The sequence below is a fragment of the Vanessa cardui genome, chromosome 24 (genome assembly GCF_905220365.1).
Source record: "Vanessa cardui chromosome 24, ilVanCard2.1, whole genome shotgun sequence".
NCBI lineage: Eukaryota > Metazoa > Arthropoda > Insecta > Lepidoptera > Nymphalidae > Vanessa > Vanessa cardui.
Window position 1 is genome coordinate 1815063 of NC_061146.1, and position 21403 is coordinate 1836465.

At 33.0% G+C, this 21403-nt stretch overlaps 1 protein-coding gene and 1 non-coding gene across 3 annotated transcripts; one reads left to right on the forward strand and one right to left on the reverse strand.

Moving 5' to 3' along the window:
• Positions 1–314: 314 nt before the first annotated feature.
• Positions 315–20928, reverse strand: LOC124540090 (facilitated trehalose transporter Tret1-like). Of its 2 annotated transcripts, XM_047117506.1 has the most exons (10): positions 20772–20928; positions 11058–11290; positions 10485–10638; positions 9847–10016; positions 8726–8849; positions 8196–8285; positions 7474–7532; positions 6445–6603; positions 4798–4980; positions 315–730 (listed from the first exon to the last, which is right to left on the reverse strand). In XM_047117506.1, exons 1-10 carry the CDS (start codon positions 20806–20808, stop codon positions 503–505), a joined length of 1437 nt encoding a protein of 478 aa, XP_046973462.1. In that variant the 5' UTR covers positions 20809–20928; the 3' UTR covers positions 315–502. The 2 variants fall into 2 exon arrangements, with proteins under 2 accessions (XP_046973462.1, XP_046973463.1); XM_047117507.1 differs by lacking the exon at positions 11058–11290 and having other exon boundaries at positions 20772–20910.
• Trnam-cau lies at positions 7173–7244 on the forward strand. Its single transcript has one exon. It is a non-coding gene; the product is annotated as a tRNA-Met (tRNA).
• Positions 20929–21403: the final 475 nt, after the last annotated feature.

The following is a 21403-nucleotide window of genomic DNA, read 5'->3' on the forward strand; positions in this document are numbered from 1 at the left end:
TTCAAATGAAACATCTAAAAAAATGTAAAATTCTCATACTAAATACTTTTGATATGCTAGTGGGCTGTATAGATTTCTCCACTCAAGTAGGCGCACTTTCAAATTTAATTAATTTTTTTTTAATAAATCAAACGTAAAAAATATTATCAATGTTGTATTTTTTTGCTGTCTGCATACTCTTAACCGTCTCACGCACACAAAGACATGTTAATGCGAGCGACACTCACACTAACGCATTTATAATTTAGCGTGGAGGGGAGCACCTTGGTGAGTAAAGTAAATACATGTATCTAATAATTGAAATGTTCATAAAATCATAATTAAACCCTACATTAACTGACTTACTAACATATGTGGTCAAGGTGCGACCATAATCTTTGGGGTTTGCATATTTTGAGCATATTTGTATCCAAAAATTTAAAAATGGAACCAAAAGGTACATAACTGTTTGTTTTCGTCTAATTTATATACAGATAAAGTCATAATTATTATGTAATTAAATTCATTTCCGTCGCCTCAGAAATGTTTCCTGAATCTGTTCATTTGTCAGTCCCTTGGTTTCCGGTACGAAAAATAGACCAATTATTGTGTCTAAGATGGCGAAGCAAGCGAAGCTGTAGAATGATCCGTGGACTCCGAAGAATTTGACCATGAAGGGAAAGACTCCCACGATGAAGAAATTGAGGAGCCACACCCATTCCATTAACAGCATCGAAGCGATGCTCTGTACCTGATGGATAAATGAAAACACATGAGATAAGACAAGTACAGTATTGACATTAAGGTATTGCGTTTTCTACCGACAGGGTTTTGGTCATGTCAAATATAAAAGGCCAACTGATATTCAGTTAAAACAACAATATTTTTTATGTTAATTTTTATTTAGATTAAATTACAATATTCACGGTTAGTTGATTTATACTGTGTTTAAGTATGAGCCGAGATGGCCCACATCATCATCATCATAACAATATTTTTTCCAACCCACTGAATTTTTATGTGCTAATTGTGTTAATAGTTCATCTCGCGCTCGTGCATTCAAAGGAAAACATTGTGAGGACCTACTTGTGTCTAATTTCAACGAAATTCTGCCACATGTAAATCCACCAAGCACATCCATGGAGCACCGTGGAGGAAAATGAGCCAAAACTAGCGACAGCAGGAAATTTACAATTTTTATTTTATCAGAAATTAATTGGCACCATTCTTAGTGTATTAAAAATTGGTGCAGTAAGGAATATTAAGCAATCCTAGCATCACCAACTAAGATGTCAGTGTGGCAACAGATATAAAGAATTCAGGATGTTCAGTCCTTAACCTGAACGCAGCAATTGGATGTAATGCTTGTCAGTTGAACATCAGACAAAATACTAGCGCAACGTTTTGCCATACGTTCTAAGTATGAACAACATTTCATAATATTATTCACTTCACTTGAAATTACATCCTAATGCTACAAATATTTTCCAATTACTTCGAGTAAACATAAAACTATAAATATGTTTCCTTAATTACCAAATCAAAACTACAAACTCCATTGAGGATACATAAATTACAATCTTAATGTAGTTTTTATTTCTTGCAAAAAATTGTGAATGTCAAATTTCTTGTTCGTTCAATTTGTATTTAATTTAGCTTCGCGTATAATATATACCTTATCTGTCCTGGGCGTTTTTGTCTACTTTCAAAATAAAGTGAGGCCTGTAAATTTCCCACTGCTGAGATAAGGCCTCAAAATAAAGTACGAACCACCAAAATAAATTTATTCTATTTTTTTCAATAATCAGCATTACAATTTTTCAAATATATAAATCTCTGGCCAAATTGTTCTATGAATATCATCATTACATAGTATAGTATATACAGACGAATTGATAACCTCCTCCTTTTTGAAGTCGGTTGAAAACGAAGTCGCTTACCGCTGTCTGTCCCTACATATGCTCAGATCTTTCAAATTACGTAACGGATTTTGATAATGGATAGAACGTTTCCAGGAAGGTTTTTGTATTTAATACATGAACAATATAGTAAAAAAAAAAAACAAGAAAATATCTCTAGTATAATTAGTATCAGCATTGCACCCCTGCGAAGTGGGGAGCTACTGAAATTAAGTATATTTTGGATTTTTTTTAACATATTAAAAATGTCGATGTCCTATACAAAAACACAGAAAAAAATAAACAAGAATATTTACGTTTTTTTTCATCACATTACTAAATGTGGTACGAAATTATCTTTAAAAATCATGATTGATCACTTCCAGTCTTTTTATATCCCTTGTATGATTATGATTCAGACTAATTATAAAAATACTTATTTTTGTTCCACTAATCCAATTTATATGTTTGTTGCATGAATGTTTTTTAATTATGTATGTCATTTATTGATTATTAATTTCCGCCCGCGGCTACATCTATGTGTGAGGAGGGCAGGTGTTAGGTAAGCTTTGTTCCTTTTATGGTTTGGTAGGCGGTCAAACAAAATAAACCTACATCACCTGATGACCATCTGATGTTAAGTGGTCATCACCGTTCCTCGACGTTGGCGATGTAAGATGTATTAAAAACTAGTTGCTGGGTACAAAATGTAGCCTATCTATCTTAGTGTTCAAATTTGCTTTATATTAAATTTCATCAAATTTTGTTTAGCGGTTTGGTAGTGAAATGTAGCCTACCTAAGAGTTCAAATTTGCTTTATATTAAATTTCATCAAATTTGGTTTAGCGGTTTGGTAGTGAAATGTAGCCTAACTTAGAGTTCAAATTTGCTTTATATTAAATTTCATCAAATTTGGTTCAGCGGTTTGGTAGTGAATGAACGACATACAGACAGATTTACTTCCACATTTATGATTATATGTTAGATTAGATTGTGTTATATGATGATATTAGTATAGATTACATCGTCAATGCGCCACCAACCATGGGAACTTAGATGTTATCTCTCTTTAACCTGTTACCATCTCACTCACTATTTATAGAATCGTTACTAAGTGCTGCTGTTTAGTGGCAGAATAACTGACAAGTGGTACCATCCCAGGAGAGCTTGCACAAAGCATCACCACCAAGTAACAGTCCGATCTGTACCCCTCAATCGGTTTCGTGGTTAAGACTTGAAAGAGAAACAAACAAAGGCACTTTCTATATCATACCCTCCTCTCGTATCTTTGATTATGAATAAAAAAGTAATTAGAAACAGCCGTTTAAGAATTCAATGACACACACATGTACAGAACAACTATACGTGTATAAATACATGTATGTGTGTGTGTGTGTGTGTTTGTAAAATATATAATATATAATCTCGGCGCCGATTGTTCAAGATAAAATATTTATTTCACAAACTGCAATAAAGATATCGCTGTTATTTTTATCTCAATGTAAATTTATTTTATTTGATATTTAAAGAACTGTGACGTCATATTTATCTTGAGCATTCTTATCAATATTTAATTTCTATAAGTTGTTACGTCATTCCATATAGTTCAAAGATAATAAAATAGCATAAAAAATAAAAATATAATGATAATATTGATTTCTTTTTAAATAAAATCATTACTTCCTGAGATTAAACTCTTACATACAAAAACACAATTTATCCAGTTCATAATATTAATATACATATATGTTACAGTGGAAATAATAATGTCCTATACAATTAATATTCTATTTTTATATATATTTTTCGAAAAGAATTTGTGTATATGTTTGTATTGAGATTTGAATTAATTTTTTTTTTATATTTTGTTAGTGATACTTAATAGAAGATATATAAATAAATAAATAAATATGAGACAACATCACATACATTACTCTGATCCCAATGTAAGTAGCTGAAGCACTTGTGTTATGGAAATCAGAAGTAACGACGGTACCACAAACACCCAGACCCAAGTCAACATAGAAAACTAATGGTAATCTACATCGACTCGGCCGGGAATCGAACCCGGGACCTCAGAGTGGCGTACCCATGAAAACCGGTGTACACACCACTCGACCATGGAGGTCGTCAGATATAAAGCTACGTCTAGACATGTTCTTTCGTCCGTGTCTCCATTTCGTATCAGCGTCTCGATCGAAAAACTAGACGCAAAGTCAAAATAGACCGTTACTTTGCGTGTTCGCTGTGAGAAATCGTATCGCATCAGACATAAATGCCTCACGACGGATCAGCGCATATTCTGTACCCTGAAACCGTGGGAAGACTATGGTTTTAGGCTAAGTTACTCCTTATTAGATCAGCTTTCTGCTAGTGAAAGTCCCATCAAAATCGATCCAGTCATTCTCTTGAAGTAACAAACAGACAGACAAAAATTGAAATAAATGTTATTTCGATATATGTAGTGTCTATATGTATTCAGTAAAAAGAGGTTACTTTAAATAATACAAACAGACACTCCAATTTTAGTATATGTATAGATTAGGAGATTGGCTACAAAATATACTGTTATTATGACATCTAAGATATCGGATGTTTGCATATGTTAATTATAACTTGCGACCCGCCCCGGGTTCGCACGGCTGCAATACTGATACTAAACATACTACAGAATTTGTTTATTTACGACATCACATAAGAAACTTTTAAAATTATCAGTGTTACTTAACTATGCTGTCTATGTATTATATACAAAAACCTTCATCTCGAAACTATCTATCTATTAAAAAAAACCGCATCAAAATCCGTTGCGTATTTTTCAAGATTTAAGCGTACATACCATGTATAGATGAATCACACAAGCTTTCATCGAAAATGGTGATTTATAATTGTATGCATTATCCGGTGACATAATAATTACCTCTGGTATAAAAGCTTCCGCCAGCAACACGTATGGTACACTCCCTGAGCCGAACATGAAGGAAAAGCAGTACAGCAATATCAGCACCGCTGTCACCCATGGGGGTAGAATGCTGGTCTGAATCAGTATGCCCATCGCTGCTAGACACAGCCCCACGGCGATTGAAGACATTACCAGAAGGACCTGTAAGAGACAATATTAACACGTTCAATGCTGAGCGAGGTCTTATAAGCCTCGTATACGTCTCCCTTGCGGTAAGGCTCATAAAAACATAGATTTCTCTGTCTGAGGCCGTAGCATATGTGATAAATATTTTTATATGATGCCCATTGAAGACAGAATGCTATGGTGTAGCTATGATATACGGGGTCATTTTGACCACGTACGGAACTAAATGAATAAAATTCGATCACATCACATCGAGTTTTAGTTTATTAAACGTTACGGGGTCTAATATGCCCCGTACCAATATTATTAAAGTTTTCATACGAGGTCTTAAACGCCTCGTACCGCAAGAATGGAAAAATATGATGCCACAGCCAACGTGTTAAAGGTATATGACTGCAATATTGAAAAAATCAAATAGTTGCTTGAATAACTGTTTCGAACTCTACCAGTATATGTATTGAAGTTCATTATTCAAGTTTCAAATTACGAAAACCACATCATATTTCATAATATGATATATGATACTCGGGAATCTATCAAAACAAAACAACATTATCAAAACGAATCGACGCATCAGAAACCACTTGGAATCACGCACGATAAAAATTTGGAGCTCACTCAGCAAAAGTGATAGTGAGAGTGATCTTAGAGACTATTCACTGCAAGGGGCACTTATATTTAGTGATTAGATAGTTTAGTGATGTTTTCGGATCGCACGTGAAAGTACTACTTTCATTTCTCGGTCTTGGTACTGAATGAGACGAGGCAAGTGCTATTCACACATACTAATGCACAGATTTGTATCAGGTCATCCATTTAAATCTAGATTGCGTTTTTTTCTAACAATGTAATCGATTTCAGTGAAATCTGTAATAATCGGTTGGGAATATCATCGACGAAATAATCGATTATTGGATTATATCGAGATGGTAATTTTAAAATTATTTATTTATAAGATAACTTTTATTTAATAATGCCATACAAATGTGTGGTTATATTTTTGATAAAGATACCCCACTGCAACTATACTTGCCAAAATTGTATGTAATTATGTCAAGATTGAATTGAAAGAGATTCTGTTCATAAAATTCATTCAGAAGAGCCGAGATGGCCATGTGGTTAGAACGCGTGCATCTTAACCGATGATTGCGAGTTCAAACCCAGGCAAGCACTGTTAAATTTTCATGTGCTTAATTCATGTTTATAATTCATCTCAAGTTGGGTAGTGAAAGAAAACATCGTGAGGAAACCTACATGTGTCGAAATTCATAGAAATTCTGCTACACGTGTATTCCTCCAACCCGCGTTGGAACAGTGTGAAGGAATATTTTCCAAACCTTCTCCTCAAAGGGAGATGAGACCTCAGCTCGGCAGTGAAAGATTTCCAGGCTGTTGTTGTTGTTATTTATTGCTGTAATTTAAAAATTAAATTTAAAAATCGAATTCTCGCTTAAGAGAAAATGTTGTTCAACAACTTACCCGTCTTCCAAACTTGTCAGAAAACAGAGCACTTAAAAGACTTCCACAGAGGAGGACCAGCGCAAACATTACGGAGCAGAAGTGCGAGGAGAGACTTGGAGCAGCATTCGCGAATATGTTCTTGGCGTAAACTTGCACAGCTACCATGCCCATCATCACCTGTTAAGAGAAAAGCCATATGACCTTGAAACTCGTACTTCCAACCATCGTTATTCTAGTGTTCAATACTGTACGCGCTGATCTGAAGTGATTTTAGAACAATTTGTTGATCGTAGAGAAAGGTTAACCCATATTACTCAAGGAGGTTAAGCAGAAACGTTTATCTCAGGTAAAATCGCGCATAACAATATAGTTAATATAACAATACATAAAACTACTTTATATAATGACTTTATTATTATTATTTGACGTATTCGTTCTATTTTTAATTTATTTCAAATTGTTTTTTTTTCTTTTGTTGCCATGACATATAAATCATACAATTGATCACATTAGCAAACAAAAATGTACAATTATTATACTTTTAATATTAATAATGGAAACTTTATATTAGAACCATCTCTAACGTAGTTTAAAGAGTGAACAAATCGCTGTAATAAAAATAGATACAAAGAAAATAAAGCACTCTATTTCAAATCCGTTTAAAATAAAAAAAGGGTAAAGCTAGTAAAAGGCGTTTATGTATTCTATGTTAAATAATGTTCGATAATTTCAACTCAAGCATCAAGAGCAGAGTGGCGCAGTGGAAGCGTGCTGGGCCCATAACCCAGAGGTCCGTGGATCGAAACCACGCTCTGCTAGAAACCTTTTTTGTTTTTTACTAATATTATTTTTCTTTTATTTTTTATACATGTACATTTCATAATTCCTTGACCCTTGTTCTATTTCTACCGCATTTTTTTAACATTCATTAATTTTGTGTGCCGTTTAACTATTAAGAAGGGCTCTATATATATCAAAATATTATGTTTGAAATACTTACATCACAACTAAAATCTATAATTAATAATGTTTATTTTTTTTACTTACTTGTAAAGACAGTGTTAAACCAACTATTGTGAAAGCACGTCTTGATGACGGGGAGACAACTGTGGAACAAAATTAAAGTTTCAATTACAGATGGCGCTAGTTTCCTTACAATATATTTGAATCGTGAAAGGTTCAAACTGGCACATATAATTCATCTCTTTAACAACTTAGTTGATTAATGTAGTTCGCACAGTTTTTAATTCTTCATCTCTTAGTATTAGACTTAGATATTAAATTAACGTTTGAATCTTGCATACAAACTTTGTAATAGTTGATACAACTAACGCCATCTATGATCAGTGTTGGAAGTCTTTTTTACTGAGACACTGAGGAGTTATTTTACTGAGACTGATTACTTGGTATAACAATTTGGGTTTATTTTTTTATGACATCGACTCATCTGTTTAAGATGGGCATTTGACCATCTGATAAGTGGTAACCACCGACCATAGATTGTAACGTTTATAAATGAAACATTCGCCCGTCAGCGCATTACCAGGGCGCCAGCAATATTAAGAACTAAGAAGCTATTTCATTTGTTTATGTAGTTACACTGGCGCACTCACCCTTCATGCCGGAAAACATTAATACTTACACACACATATAAAGTATATTATGTATAACGAACAAAAACTAAGAATGCCAGGAGAACAGGATCAAGTTACTAATTTCTAAATAAGTACTGTTACTCTATTTGAAATTTTCGTTATGAAATAACTTACACAACATTTTGAATGATGACATTTTCGGTTTTTCCTCGTCATCGTTGTTTAAATTCAGTTTTTCTTTCTCCGCTTCATCTGCCTTAGCGTCTAAAACACAAATAAAATTAGCGATAAAGATACCTAGTTACGATGTTTATTATTAAACTGGTAAGCCAAGTTTGGGACATTTTTTTTCAGTGGAAAAAGACGCTCGTAACGTGTTTCCCTTATATTATGTGGAGGGAATGTAGGGCACGGCGCTTAAGGGGCCGAGATACACACTGAAAAACCAGCGGTACCCACCACATCTTATCAGGGGACGTCAAGGGATAACTTGAGGTTAGTACTAGTCGTACACTAGTATGACCGTCTCTGCGTCCAGGCTTCGCAAGTGTGCCATTTGTTAACAAAGGAAATGTTACGATACTAATATAATACAAACCTCAAAAAAAAAAAAACTAAATTTGAGTTAATATTTTTTGGCTGATTATATTAAAAAATAAACTTATTATTAAATGGCTTTTCATTAAATAATGCAAAACTTCTACCAGAATCAACTGCTATTAGTTCCACGGCAGGCGTTATCTGCTGTTTCAGTCTTGAAAACTCTTCCATCACAACTTTTGAGGAGAGTGACGCGCCTCTGTAATGAGAGATAGCCAAACGAGCATCCTGCAACAAAATACCTTCAACAATTAATATGGTAGTCAGTTTGCTTCTTAAATCACATCAAAGTAAATTATTTTTATTAGGCTGTTGAATCTTCATTTTGCCAAAATTGTATTTAATATAAATCATCAGATAGTTCAGATTGCAGTTTGTTCCAAAAAATACCGTGAGAAAGTTAGTAAATTAAATATAATTTATATAATATATCCGTAAAATCGACTAGTATTAGCTTCATGCTTTTTTATCATCATTACATTTTTTGTTGAATGACATGCCTTTTTTTAATGTATAAATGTATGAATCGGCAAAAAATGCTATTCTAGTAATACCATGATCTAGTTGTTCTTCGGTCGATGTAGATACTGATTACGATCTTATCATTGGCAAACAGTTACGATTAAGAGTTTCATATGATTGGGCACTACACGAAGTGTGATTGGAATAGAAACAAGTATGTATCCTAGCCGTTAAATGTTATCAGAATTAACCCCACCAAGTCATCGATAGAAAAACACACTCGCTAAAGATTCATTACGTTTTAACTTGATGGTAGCGCTACCAAGCAAGCTGTTGTGCAAGCTTGTCTGAGTTGGTACCACTTGATATTCTACCGCCAAACATTAGTATTCAGTATCGTTGTGTTCCGCTTCGAAGGGCGATTGAGCCAGTGTAACGCGAATTGGCGATGTAATGAATGGGTAATATTTAATACAGCGCCATTGTCTATGGACGATGGTGACCACTTACCATCAGGTGGCCCCTTTGCTCGTCAACCTACCTATGTAAAAAAACAATAAAAATAAACAAGAATAGTTCTTCAGCATAACTGACTTTATACGTTATTCGTTATGTTTTGAAATCCTGACTCTTGATTTTTATGTGTTCATATTTAAAGCATTAATGATATCATTACTTTACGATATTTCACAAGTTTGTACTTCGAATAATTTCTAGTGATACGAACCTTTAATTAAGAAGAAAATACCCTACGTCCACTTACCTCTTCGCGCTTTTGTCTCATAAGATAAACTGGACTCTCCGTAACAGTCATCATGAGGCCCACGTAGATCAGGCAGCAAATAATATTTGCCCAGATAATATACCTGTACGTTAAAAACCATCCCAGGATGTAGGAAGCGAGGACACCCAGACAGTAGAAGGTGATCGGTGCTGGAAATGGAAAAAGAAATTTAAAAAATCTTTTTTCCTTCATATATATTTAATATTACTTTCATCCAGTAAGTGCCGATTTCCTCACGATGTTTTACTTTATCGACGAGCTTAGTCAGATCACGTTAGCTAATAGGCTCATAGAACAGCTTGTTAACCAAAATAGTACTAAACATACCATAAGTAATGTTGGATCAAAGTATTCTTTTAGGTATAGATTGATACCGAAAATCTGTCAAAAACTAAGAATTGTCGAATACAGTAAATTGATTTCGACAACGTTTCTATATAAAAAATACTCTTTTATTTCCTGAAGCACGATTTGAAGCACCTGACAAATTAATGTTATGCCTTAAACTAGGCTATTGACTATTTTTTAAAGTCAATAAAAAGGAAAAAGTTCCAATTTAATCTGACTAAAAGTAATATTAAAATTCTAAGAATAATGCGTCAACTATTGTAACTGACCTGATGTCAAGGTCCCTCGTATGGATTCCTCGGTAATTTCAGATATGAAGATCGGTGAGTGGACCATAAAGGCTCCACTAGATGTACCCCCAATGAACCTCGCAATGAGTATGAGAATCGATGAACTTGTCAGATCGATCATCAACCAAGATATCTGAAACATAAGAATATTTAATTTATAAATTGCAATCCTTGCACACAAGAGTCTATAGGAGTATCTACTTTAAAAATGCCATTGATAGAAAAGAATATGGCTATGGTGTAGAGTAAAGAATATTATGATAATTGTTCTCTTTTTAATTTATTATACTGACTAAGAGTCAGAATCATACGTTGATCATTATTCCTCGATTGAACTTGGATTCATCCCTTAATTGAAGACTCTCTATCAATGTCAATTTTGAAACAGATTTAAATTCTATCATTCTCTTCTTGATTTTTTTACCAATACTATTATCAACTATATGGACGAAAAATTATATGAGAAATGTCAATTTTTTATCAATAAAGGTCTGACTATACGATATAATGAGATATTTTTTTATATATCAAGTGTCTATCAAAACAAGTTACCATAAGTGGCAGAGCTATGATAAGTCCACCCTTCTGTCTTCCAAAGACACTCAAAATCCAACCAATCATTGCCGTTCCCGCCATCGCTCCTAAGGAAGGCAAACTTCCTACCAATGAGCTCTCTAATTCAGTCATTGGTGCAGACAAGAGGGTTGTATTCCTGTCTGTGTACAACTGTAGCGTGTAGGAGGGCCATACGTATAGAAGGCCAACCAGCATATTCCCGATGGAACCTAGAAGATGAGAATGCTATGTATAATAAATAATACTTTTTTATTTAGATCAGCGAGGTAAACAACCAAAAGCTGATCGTTGACCTGCCCAAAAACACGCTGCCAATTTGCCATTTTCTGATATGTTGTGTATTTATTGTTTATTATGAAAAGGTAAGCAAGTATTAACCCTTGGTTCAGAAAAGAAACGGCAGAAACGTATGGAACAAAGCGAATACAAATTTCGCCTTTCGCATTCCCTTTTTTATAGTCTGTAAAATTTTCTTATAAAGTGTTTATGTTATGCTGATTACTTGATTATTCTGATTGAGCCTAACACTACGAACTAAGGAGAAGGTTATTCTGTTATTCTGTTAACCTCATTCTACTTTATCATAGTTTAATTAAAAAAGGCCCCTAAAATTAGCACTGGTCATATCAATAGACTAAAAGTGGATGAAAGTACAAAACGCAACAGATAAAGTAGTAATATCGCATAGTAAAACTTTATTCAAAATGCGATAATCTTTATGTTAAAATTTTATGAAAATTGGGTTAGCAGATTTGCAGTTGAGCATTACATTAAACGTGTATCCTCATTATGATATATTTGTTACAATTCTATTCTATGTTTAAATAAGGTTGATCATTCTTTTAATTTTAGCAGCACAGCTGTTCAATTAATTAGAAATTGAAAAACATCAGTTTCATCGGCCTTTTTGATTGTGATATTCATCTGTTAAACTTTAAGGATTGCAATATATAATAAATAATATTGATATTTATTAATAAATTATTATTAATTACAAATTAATATTAACTCCTTCGAATCCCGGCCGAGTTGATGAAGAAAAAGTTTAATAGTTGTGTTGGATCTGGGTGTTTGTGATACTGTCGTTACTTCTGATTTCCCATAACACAAATGCTTTAGCGGCTTACATTGGGATCAGAGTAATATACATATGTGTTGTTTTCCAATATATATTTGTATTTATAAAAACTGGATTCTAAAATTGACCTTGCCTTGTCACACATACATAGGGTTTTTTATAAATAGAACATCATTACATTCGACCTAAAATCATCTGACGGCTGATAACATCTCGGAAAATATGACAGATGGATTAATTCATCATTGTACCGATTGTGTCCAATGATATAAAATTTATTAAAGGAAATTGGGTTTCATATAATATACGTCTATACGCCTAGAGAAATATCTAGGTTTGTATAGTCGGGGTAAGAAAAGTTTCGTCACCTTAAGGTCTATTTTCGTGTGCCCAGTATGAGCGAAATCTGCTTTACCGATCGAGAATGACATATTGCGTCGTAATGATTTGATGTTTAGTTTCAAAAGGTACTAAGAGTTTAAGACTTGATAAAGGAATTAATTTGAAAACTGACAAAGGTTTTCTTACTCTGACTGTACATATGAGAAATTCCTTCGAAGATTTCTTTTGTTTTGATACAACAACAACAGCCTATAAATTTCTCCACTGCAGGGTTAAGGCCTCCTATCCCTTTGAGGAGAAGATGTGGAACATATTTCACTACGCTGTTCCAACGCAGGATGGTGAAATACACATGTGGCAGAATTTCTATGAAATTTTATACATCTAGGTTTCCTTGCTTTTCCTTCACAGCCGAGCACGAGATGAATTATAAACACATTGTTTTGTTAATGTAAATGGTATCAATAATGCGGAGGATTAAAAAGGAGAAAAATAAGGACTATTCACTAGCGTAACGATGTGCGAAGATTATTTTTTGATAATGTTATCAGATAATCTGTCAAATTTATTTTAAATTTATACTAGTTCGACCTGGTAATTCCAGGTATATCATTCTGGTTAAAACCGGTTTCAACTAGATCGTTAAATTGACTGTCAAAAATGAGTCAGTTTTATGCAATTTTATTACATTTATCATTGAAACAAAATAAATGATACTTTAATGATTGATTGATAGGAAAAATACGAGCGGTACTACTGAAGAAGTCTCGTTGGTGTTATGTAGTTTTATCAGAATGGTAATACAACAATAAAACAGCCTGTAAATCTCCCACTTCTGGGTTAACCCCTCCTCTGCCTTTGAGGAGAAGGTTCGTAACATATTCAACCAGGCTGTTCCAATCCGGATTGGTGGAATACACATGTGGCAGATTTTCTATGAAATTAGACACATTCAGGTTTCCTCACGATGTTTTCCTTCACCGCTGAGCACGAGATGAATTATAAACACAAATTAAGCACATGAACAATCAATGGTTCTTGCCTGGGGTTAAGATGCACACGTTCTAACCACTGGGCTCTACCATTTCGGCTCATATCGTAGTAAAAGGTAACTATTCTACATATAGCTACTAACTGAACTGACATATAATATTTAAAAGTAAATTAATGACATGTAATGTCTTTTTAAATGTGTCTAATTTTATTCGTAATAAAACCATAATTCTATGGTGTTGCTTATTTATTTATATCAATTTATTACGAATAATTAATATCAATGTCAGAAGAATATTCTATGCCATCTTATATATCAACCATTTCAAGATATCTTCGTCCTGAAACTTTTAATGTCGAACCTGATACGGCTTCTGCAGATTTGCGATGGTCACACTGGAGGTATACGTTCATAAACTTTATCTCAGAAGAAGCTTGTAACGAAACTGATGAAATGAAACTCAAATTATTAATAAATCATCTATCTCCTACCGTGTACTCCTAAATACGTGATTATAAATCCTACGAGCATGCCTTATCATTATTAGATCACATATATTTAAAGCCTAAAAATGAAATTTTGCTCGATATACTTTAGTTGCTCGAAAACAAAAACAGGATGAAACTATTACAGAATACGTACACGCACTGAAATTATTAGCACATGATTGCAATTTTAAAGCCGCGACTCCTGAAGAATATAAGAATGAATACATTCGTGACGCGTTTGTTGCTGGGATCACATCCCAAACAATACGACAGAGACTCTTAGAAAACACTACCATAAGTTTAGATGAGGCCCTAAATCAAGCGATTGCTTTAGAAACAGCCGAACGAAATTCTCGAGGCTATATTAATAATACTTCTTTTAATCTAAATGCTCTTTCTAAGCAGGAACAAGAAACGCCAATTCAACAAAACTTAGCTATAGCAAATTATTCAAGAAAGAATCAGTGCTTCTTTTGTGGTGGAAGCATTCATCGACGATTTAAGTGTCCTGCTCGTAATGCCACCTGCCAACTTTGCTCCAAAACAGGTCATTTCGCTAATGTCTGCCGTAGTAATAAAGAAACACTTAACTATGTTGTAAAAGAAGATGCACCGGTCGAAGTTGCTACGATTTCTGCGGCCTCACCTTCTAGCTTAAAAAGAGCTACGGTATCAGTAACAATTAACGATTACAAAGCTGATGCACTTATTGATACTGGTAGTACCGTAAGTTTCGTAAGCGGTTCTTTAGCGCAAACAATACATCTGAAAAGGAAGCCATGTAAGCAGGCCATAACTTTAGCCTCACTTAATCACATATCTTTTGTGGAAGGTTCCTGTGTAGCGACAATCAAAATAGGGCAACATATCTATAAAAGTCAGCCCCTCTTAATTGTAAACAATCTTTGCGCAGACCTTATTATAGGGCATGACTTATTACAAAATCATTCAGTGCTTGAATTTCAGTTTGGAGGTAACCAAGGACCCCTGAAAGTCTGCAATATTATAGAAGCATCAGTTCCTCCTGCAACTTTATTTAGTAATTTATCTCCTAATATTAGACCAATAGCTATAAAATATAAACGTTACTCCGAAGACGATTTACAATTTATAAATAATGAAATATCTAAATTACTAGAAGAAGGCGTCATTGAGCCCAGCGTATCTCCATGGCGAGCACAAGTATTAGTGACAGGAGGTGGTACACACCGAAAGCGGCTTGTTATTGACTATTCGCTTACCATAAACAGATTTACAGAACTAGATGCATTTCCTCTACCTAGCATCGAGTCTATAATTGAAAAAGTTGCAAAATTTAATTATTTTAGCCAAATCGATCTAAAAAGCGCTTATCACCAGGTACCAATTTTGTCATCCGAACGACAATATACAGCATTCGAAGCATGTGGTAAACTTTATCAATTTACAAGAATACCTTTTGGGGTAACAAACGGTGTCGCGGCCTTCCAGCGAACATTACAATACATTATCGATACAGAAAAATTAGCAGGAACGTTCGCATATTTAGATGATGTCACTGTTTGTGGTAAGAGTAAAGATGACCACGATAGAAAACTCAATGAATTTATGAATGCAGTTAAGAAATACAAATTAACTCTAAACGAAAGTAAATGTGTCTTTGGAAGCGACTCTATAAATCTTTTAGGATACTCAATATACAATAATACGATTAAACCTGACAATGACCGTCTTCAACCACTATTGGATCTTCCAATTCCTACGGATTTACCAACCTTAAAAAAAAGGACTTTAGGTTTATTTGCTCACTATTCCAAGTGGATCCAAAATTTTTCTCAGAAGATCAGACCACTTATTGGTATTAAGCATTTTCCTTTAAACCAGGAGGCTGTTACATGTTTTAACTCTTTAAAGTCAGATGTTTGTAAATCTACTTTGGTAGTGGTCGACGAAAATGCAACATTCATGGTAGAAACAGATGCATCTGAATTTGCCATTGCTTCTACACTCTCTCAAAACGGTCGTCCAGTTGCATTTTTTTCACGAACTTTAACTGAGTCTAAGTGCAAACATTCTTCTATAGAAAAGGAGGCAAGTGCAATTGTTGAATCTCTGCGTAAATGGCGGCACTATTTAATGGGTAGACATTTCTTGCTTTTAACTGATCAACAGTCTGTAGTATTCATGTTCAATCAAAAACATTCAAGCAAAAAAAAAATGAGAAAATTGAAAGATGGAGGCTTGAACTTTCCAGTTTTAAATTTGAAATTATTTATCGACCTGGTAAGGATAATACAGTGGCTGACGCTCTATCTAGAGTATGTGCTCATATTAATTTTGATAATAGTAAGTTGAAAGAAATTCACGAACTTCTTTGTCACCCTGGTGTCACAAGATTAGCACACTGGGTAAGGACGAAGAACCTTCCATACTCTATCAATGACATTAAACTTATAACTACTTCCTGCAGAGTGTGTGCTGAAATCAAGCCTCGTTTTAATAAAAATAATTATCAACTCATAAAAGCTACTTCTCCATTTGAACGATTGAACATAGATTTTAAGGGACCCTTACCATCTAACACGCAAAATAAATACATGTTAACGATTATTGATGAATACAGCCGATTTCCATTCGCTTATCCCTGCAAAGATATGACTGAAACGACTGTAATTAAATGTTTGAAGGATCTTTTCTTTATGTTTGGCACTCCGCTTTATGTACACTCAGACAGAGGAGCGACATTTATGTCTGAACAATTGAAGCAATTTTTTTACTCTCTTGGGATAGCTTGCAGTCGAACAACTCCATATAATCCCCAGGGGAATGGACAAGTTGAAAAACTTAATGGAACTCTTTGGAGAAACATACAATTATACCTCCGATCTAAAGATATGGAGATATCAGATTGGGAAAAAGCTTTACCAGTGGCTTTACACTCCATCAGGTCACTTTTATGTACTAGTACTAATGTAACTCCTCACGAAAGAATGTTCAACCATGCCCGAAGAACTTCAAACGGCGAATCATTTCCTTCTTGGATGTTAAATCCAGGACCTGTTTTAATGAAAAAGAACGTGAGAGCTACCAAGTACGATCCTATAGTTGAAGAGGTAGAGTTACTCCAGCCCAATCCGCAATATTCGTATGTCAGATTGTCAGATGGAAGAGAAACTACAATCTCTAACAGACAATTAGCTCCACTACCAGAAAATTTAGAAGATTGTAATGAAAATAATGAAATGCAAAATTCTGAAAATATTCAAGATGAAAATCCTATTCCTAATCAAGAATCTATTGAATATAATCAATCTCATGAACTTCCTTCCACGAGTTCGTCATTTAAAGAACGTCGTTCAACACGACCGCGAAGAATGCCGAGCTATTTAAACGATTACGTATTGTCTTAAGAGAGGGGGTGAATGACATATAATATTTAAAAGTAAATTAATGACATGTAATGTCTTTTTAAATGTGTCTAATTTTATTCGTAATAAAACCATAATTCTATGGTGTTGCTTATTTATTTATATCAACCCCTAAAGGGAGTTTTGTAAAATCTGTTCTATTTGTAAGTCTACGCCTTATGGGGAATGCTAAATTTTAAGTTTTTATGTGTGATCGTTTCGATTAAATATTTGCTCATACCGAGAATCAAGTCAAAGTTCAAAGTTATTACTCTCGACCTCATTTGTAGTAAATAAAATTTCAATTGACAGATAAAAAACAAATAATTATTTATAATAATAATAATAATAATGCCATTTATAAACAGTTTTATATTTATAATGTTTATTATAATCTCTCTTTGTGCGTAGAATTTTTGTTTTTTCATATTTTTTACCGACTATACGACATGTATTTGAGTATGATGGTCCCACCTTCCCCACTAACCCATATTGGAACAGCGCGATGGAATTTGCTCCACACCATCTCCTCAAAGGGAGAGGAGGCGAGCCGTGGGAATTTTACAGGCTGTTGTTGTTTGTTGTTGTATGATGATCCATTTGCTTCCAAGCACGTGTGTCTAATTTCATAAGTGTATGTTTGTATGTTTGTGCACGAATTTCTCGAAAACTAAAAGTCGCATTGAAATAATCATTTTAAATATAAGTTAGGCACACGTCAACTTAGGAACAGGGTTAGTTTCATTAATATCGGTCTAGTGATTTCATATAACTATTTATTTATTTTTAATTCACTAGCTGCTTCTAATTTTGACGATTATTTTTTTATAAATTACGGTCATTATATTCATAACATATTATTTGAGTTACGTTTGTTGCATCATTGATTATACAGTTATATATACTAAAATAACAAATGCTGTTTGTCTGTTTGTTGCTCTACCAACTATATAACTTAATCAAATTTGATTAGCGTGAAGCAAGCTTGAACTCTAAAGAAAGTTAAGTCTATTTATGCTTAACATTTGGTAACCAACTGTTAAAACAAAAACAATAGAATACATGTACATGTAGAATACGTGTATATATAATTGTTGAGTTCTTTGTGATCTGTTTAAAAATTACACTGCATATAATTGTTTTAAACAAATGTTTCGGAGCTCATTTCACGCGTTCGGTGAAGTAAAACATCACGTGAAAATCTGCATGAGAAGGATGAAAGTCTGTGATGTTTGTCCACATATTCATATTGCATTATTCAATAAACTCTTCACTTTTATTCTCAAACGAGAAGATTTACCCAGTAGAGTGATATTAACACCCAGTTATTTTTTTAAATCCTCTTTAATTGAACCACCAATTGGAAGAATAAACGCCACTTTTCGACATATTCACTTTTATACACTCTCACAATCTTTAGACGTAGGGCTAAATATTATAATTTTAAGGCAGGTCTGTCAGTGAATAAATCAGGATTGGTATTTTCTTAATAATCTTTGATGTCCTATAAGTTTATAAGTTGAAAGCAAGAAGTTATGAAGTTTTGTTTTATTATCTCCGTTCCTATTTTTTGGATTAATTCCCTTCTTCCAATTGGTGGTTTAATTACATACATACACATTAAGTGTATTTAACTAACAAAACATTTTTTTATATGTTGAAAAGGTTTAAGTTTACTTAGTTTCTTGCCGGTTCTTCACTGTAGAATCTACTTTCCGAACCCGTGGTAGCTTTACTTAATATAGTTGTTAAATGACGATTTAAAAGTGCTTTAAGTAGTTTAAGGGGGCTGGTTGTTATATTTAGACAAATTATTAATTCTTTGACATCATCGCACAATATTAAAAAACAGATAGTAACTGTTTATTTATAATATTTATAATATTACTATAAATAATACGTGCTATAATTACATTAACTAAAAATTAAAAAATTATTAATTATTTAATTGTTTCTTTTATAAAATATTGGTTTAAAATTAAAATCAAATAGACTAAAAGGCTTGCTTTAAGTCTATTCGATATCTTATTTGACGTTTCATTTCCTTTTTTTTACTGACCCGTTTTTCCGAAGCTAAATCTTTGGCACAAATGCCCTAATACCACAAAAGAAGAAGATGAATCTCAATTTGCCAACTTTCATATTTTCTCGACAACTCTTTAGTTATTTAAGCTAGTAGATATCCCGCGAAATTCGCTTTTATTCTACAAATTTTTAAGCATTTCAAAATCAATGACAGTTTTGTTTTGATTAAATTTAATTGTAAGCTACAGAACTTCAGACCTTCAGACGACGTGTGTTCATACGTATTACATTAGATTTTTTTTTGTAAACATGGTTCTACTCTCTACCCGGCCAATAAGCTTTCAGCATTTAAAATATTCTTATTTGTTAAATCGTAATACTTCACAAAATTGAATTAAGAACACTCTTAACTTTTCTGCTTATCTACAGCTTCAAAATAAGACAATCGTTTTTTACGTGCAGCTATCGTCTCATAATGACTGGTACAAAAATTCTATTACCTAATTTATAAGATAAATATGGAAATTGAATTAAAAAGATATCTGCTGCTATTAGTCCTAAGTTATATTTTATTATAATGCACTACGATCGAATTTCAACGACTAAGTCAGCATTATTAATTTATTTATGGCATTGTTAAGCAGACGTGCTGTGAGGTAGGCTACCTGATGGGAACCGACATTTTACATCTATTGTGCTTATAACTACACAATCTTTTGTAGAAAGAAAATATTCATATATTTTATATTTTTATGGCAATGCCTTATATTTCTAAGTTTCTACTAATATTTTCCTTATACTCTAAAATTGTTAGCATTTAGCCTTAAAGATCTAGGACTATTTATTATTACCTATTATACTTTCCTTAATAATATAGTTTTATAAAAAAATTATATTTGCTAAGAGTAATTTTAATAGCATACTGATTTTATTTAACAAATAAATGTGATTATAGGCTCTATACAAATTGTATTATTTGTCTTTAGTTTAATTTTTTTAATTATTATGTAGAAGTATCTAAACTAAAACTATTTTGTTAAACTAGCTTTGTTCTATTTTAGGATTGTAGTAATATACCTAATATTTATTTTAAATTACGATCTTAATTCACAATGACCATAAATCCATACATAACGTATACACTTAAGCTTTTATTTAAATTAATAGAAACATTCCAATAAAAAAAAAAACTTTTTTTAATTCCCTTATAAATCAATAATTACTAAGAGCCATACAAACAAAATATAAACTTAAACTTTTTTGGAATCGAATAAAAATATTTTTTTTTATTTCCGTTATAATTCAATAATGACTAAGAGCCGTATACACAAATTAAAAACTTAAGCTGTTTTTGAATTAAGTAACAATGAAACTCACACGCTACGCTAGTTTGGGCTTGATGCAACTTTCCCATTTTTGTATCGCACTCACACTGAACTGTCTACCATCACGTATTATCAGTCAGTTAGAACATTTTGTGAATGTTTAATTACATAAAGGTATGGTAAATGTTTGTACATCACAACGCGATAGCAAACTTGCCGTTGTGTAGTCAGCCGTCTACATAAAACGAAATTATCGCGTTTCTATTTTCAAAGCATTCGATATATAAATGTGTGTGTTAACGGATCAATTTGAATATCGAATGTCGTTTTTGAATTTCGGTGATGCTTATTTTTTATTTTATAAATCGAATGTGAATCTTTTGGCTCGGCTAGGAAGTCCAATAAATATTTTCGTTGTTTTTATTTAAATTCTTTTAAATTCTGTGCTATTAAATAGAAAAATATCTGTTTTAGAAGCTATATAAAGGCACTTTTTATTGATATGCGAACAGAATTATGAATACTTTTTTTATTATATACATTTCTTATAATTAGTAAACACCTACTTAAAGTTGCGTTTTTTCACCTCCTTCATGATAATATGTTTATACTTATCGGTCATATGATCAAAAAAAATGGCAAACTTTTGATGACACTTGGTTTCTCGCTGGATAATAATGAAAA

Excerpts from the sequence above, each read along its gene's own strand:
- LOC124540090 (XM_047117506.1), bottom strand. The coding sequence starts at position 20,808 with ATGGGAAAGTTGCATCAAGCCCAAACTAGCGTAGCGT. Across the intron at positions 11,291-20,771 it reads AGCCCAAACTAGCGTAGCGT|GTTCCATCGGGAATATGCTG; the intron begins GTGAGTTTCATT and ends CTCATCTTCTAG. Across the intron at positions 10,017-10,484 it reads ACGAGGGACCTTGACATCAG|CACCGATCACCTTCTACTGT; the intron begins GTCAGTTACAAT and ends TTCCATTTCCAG.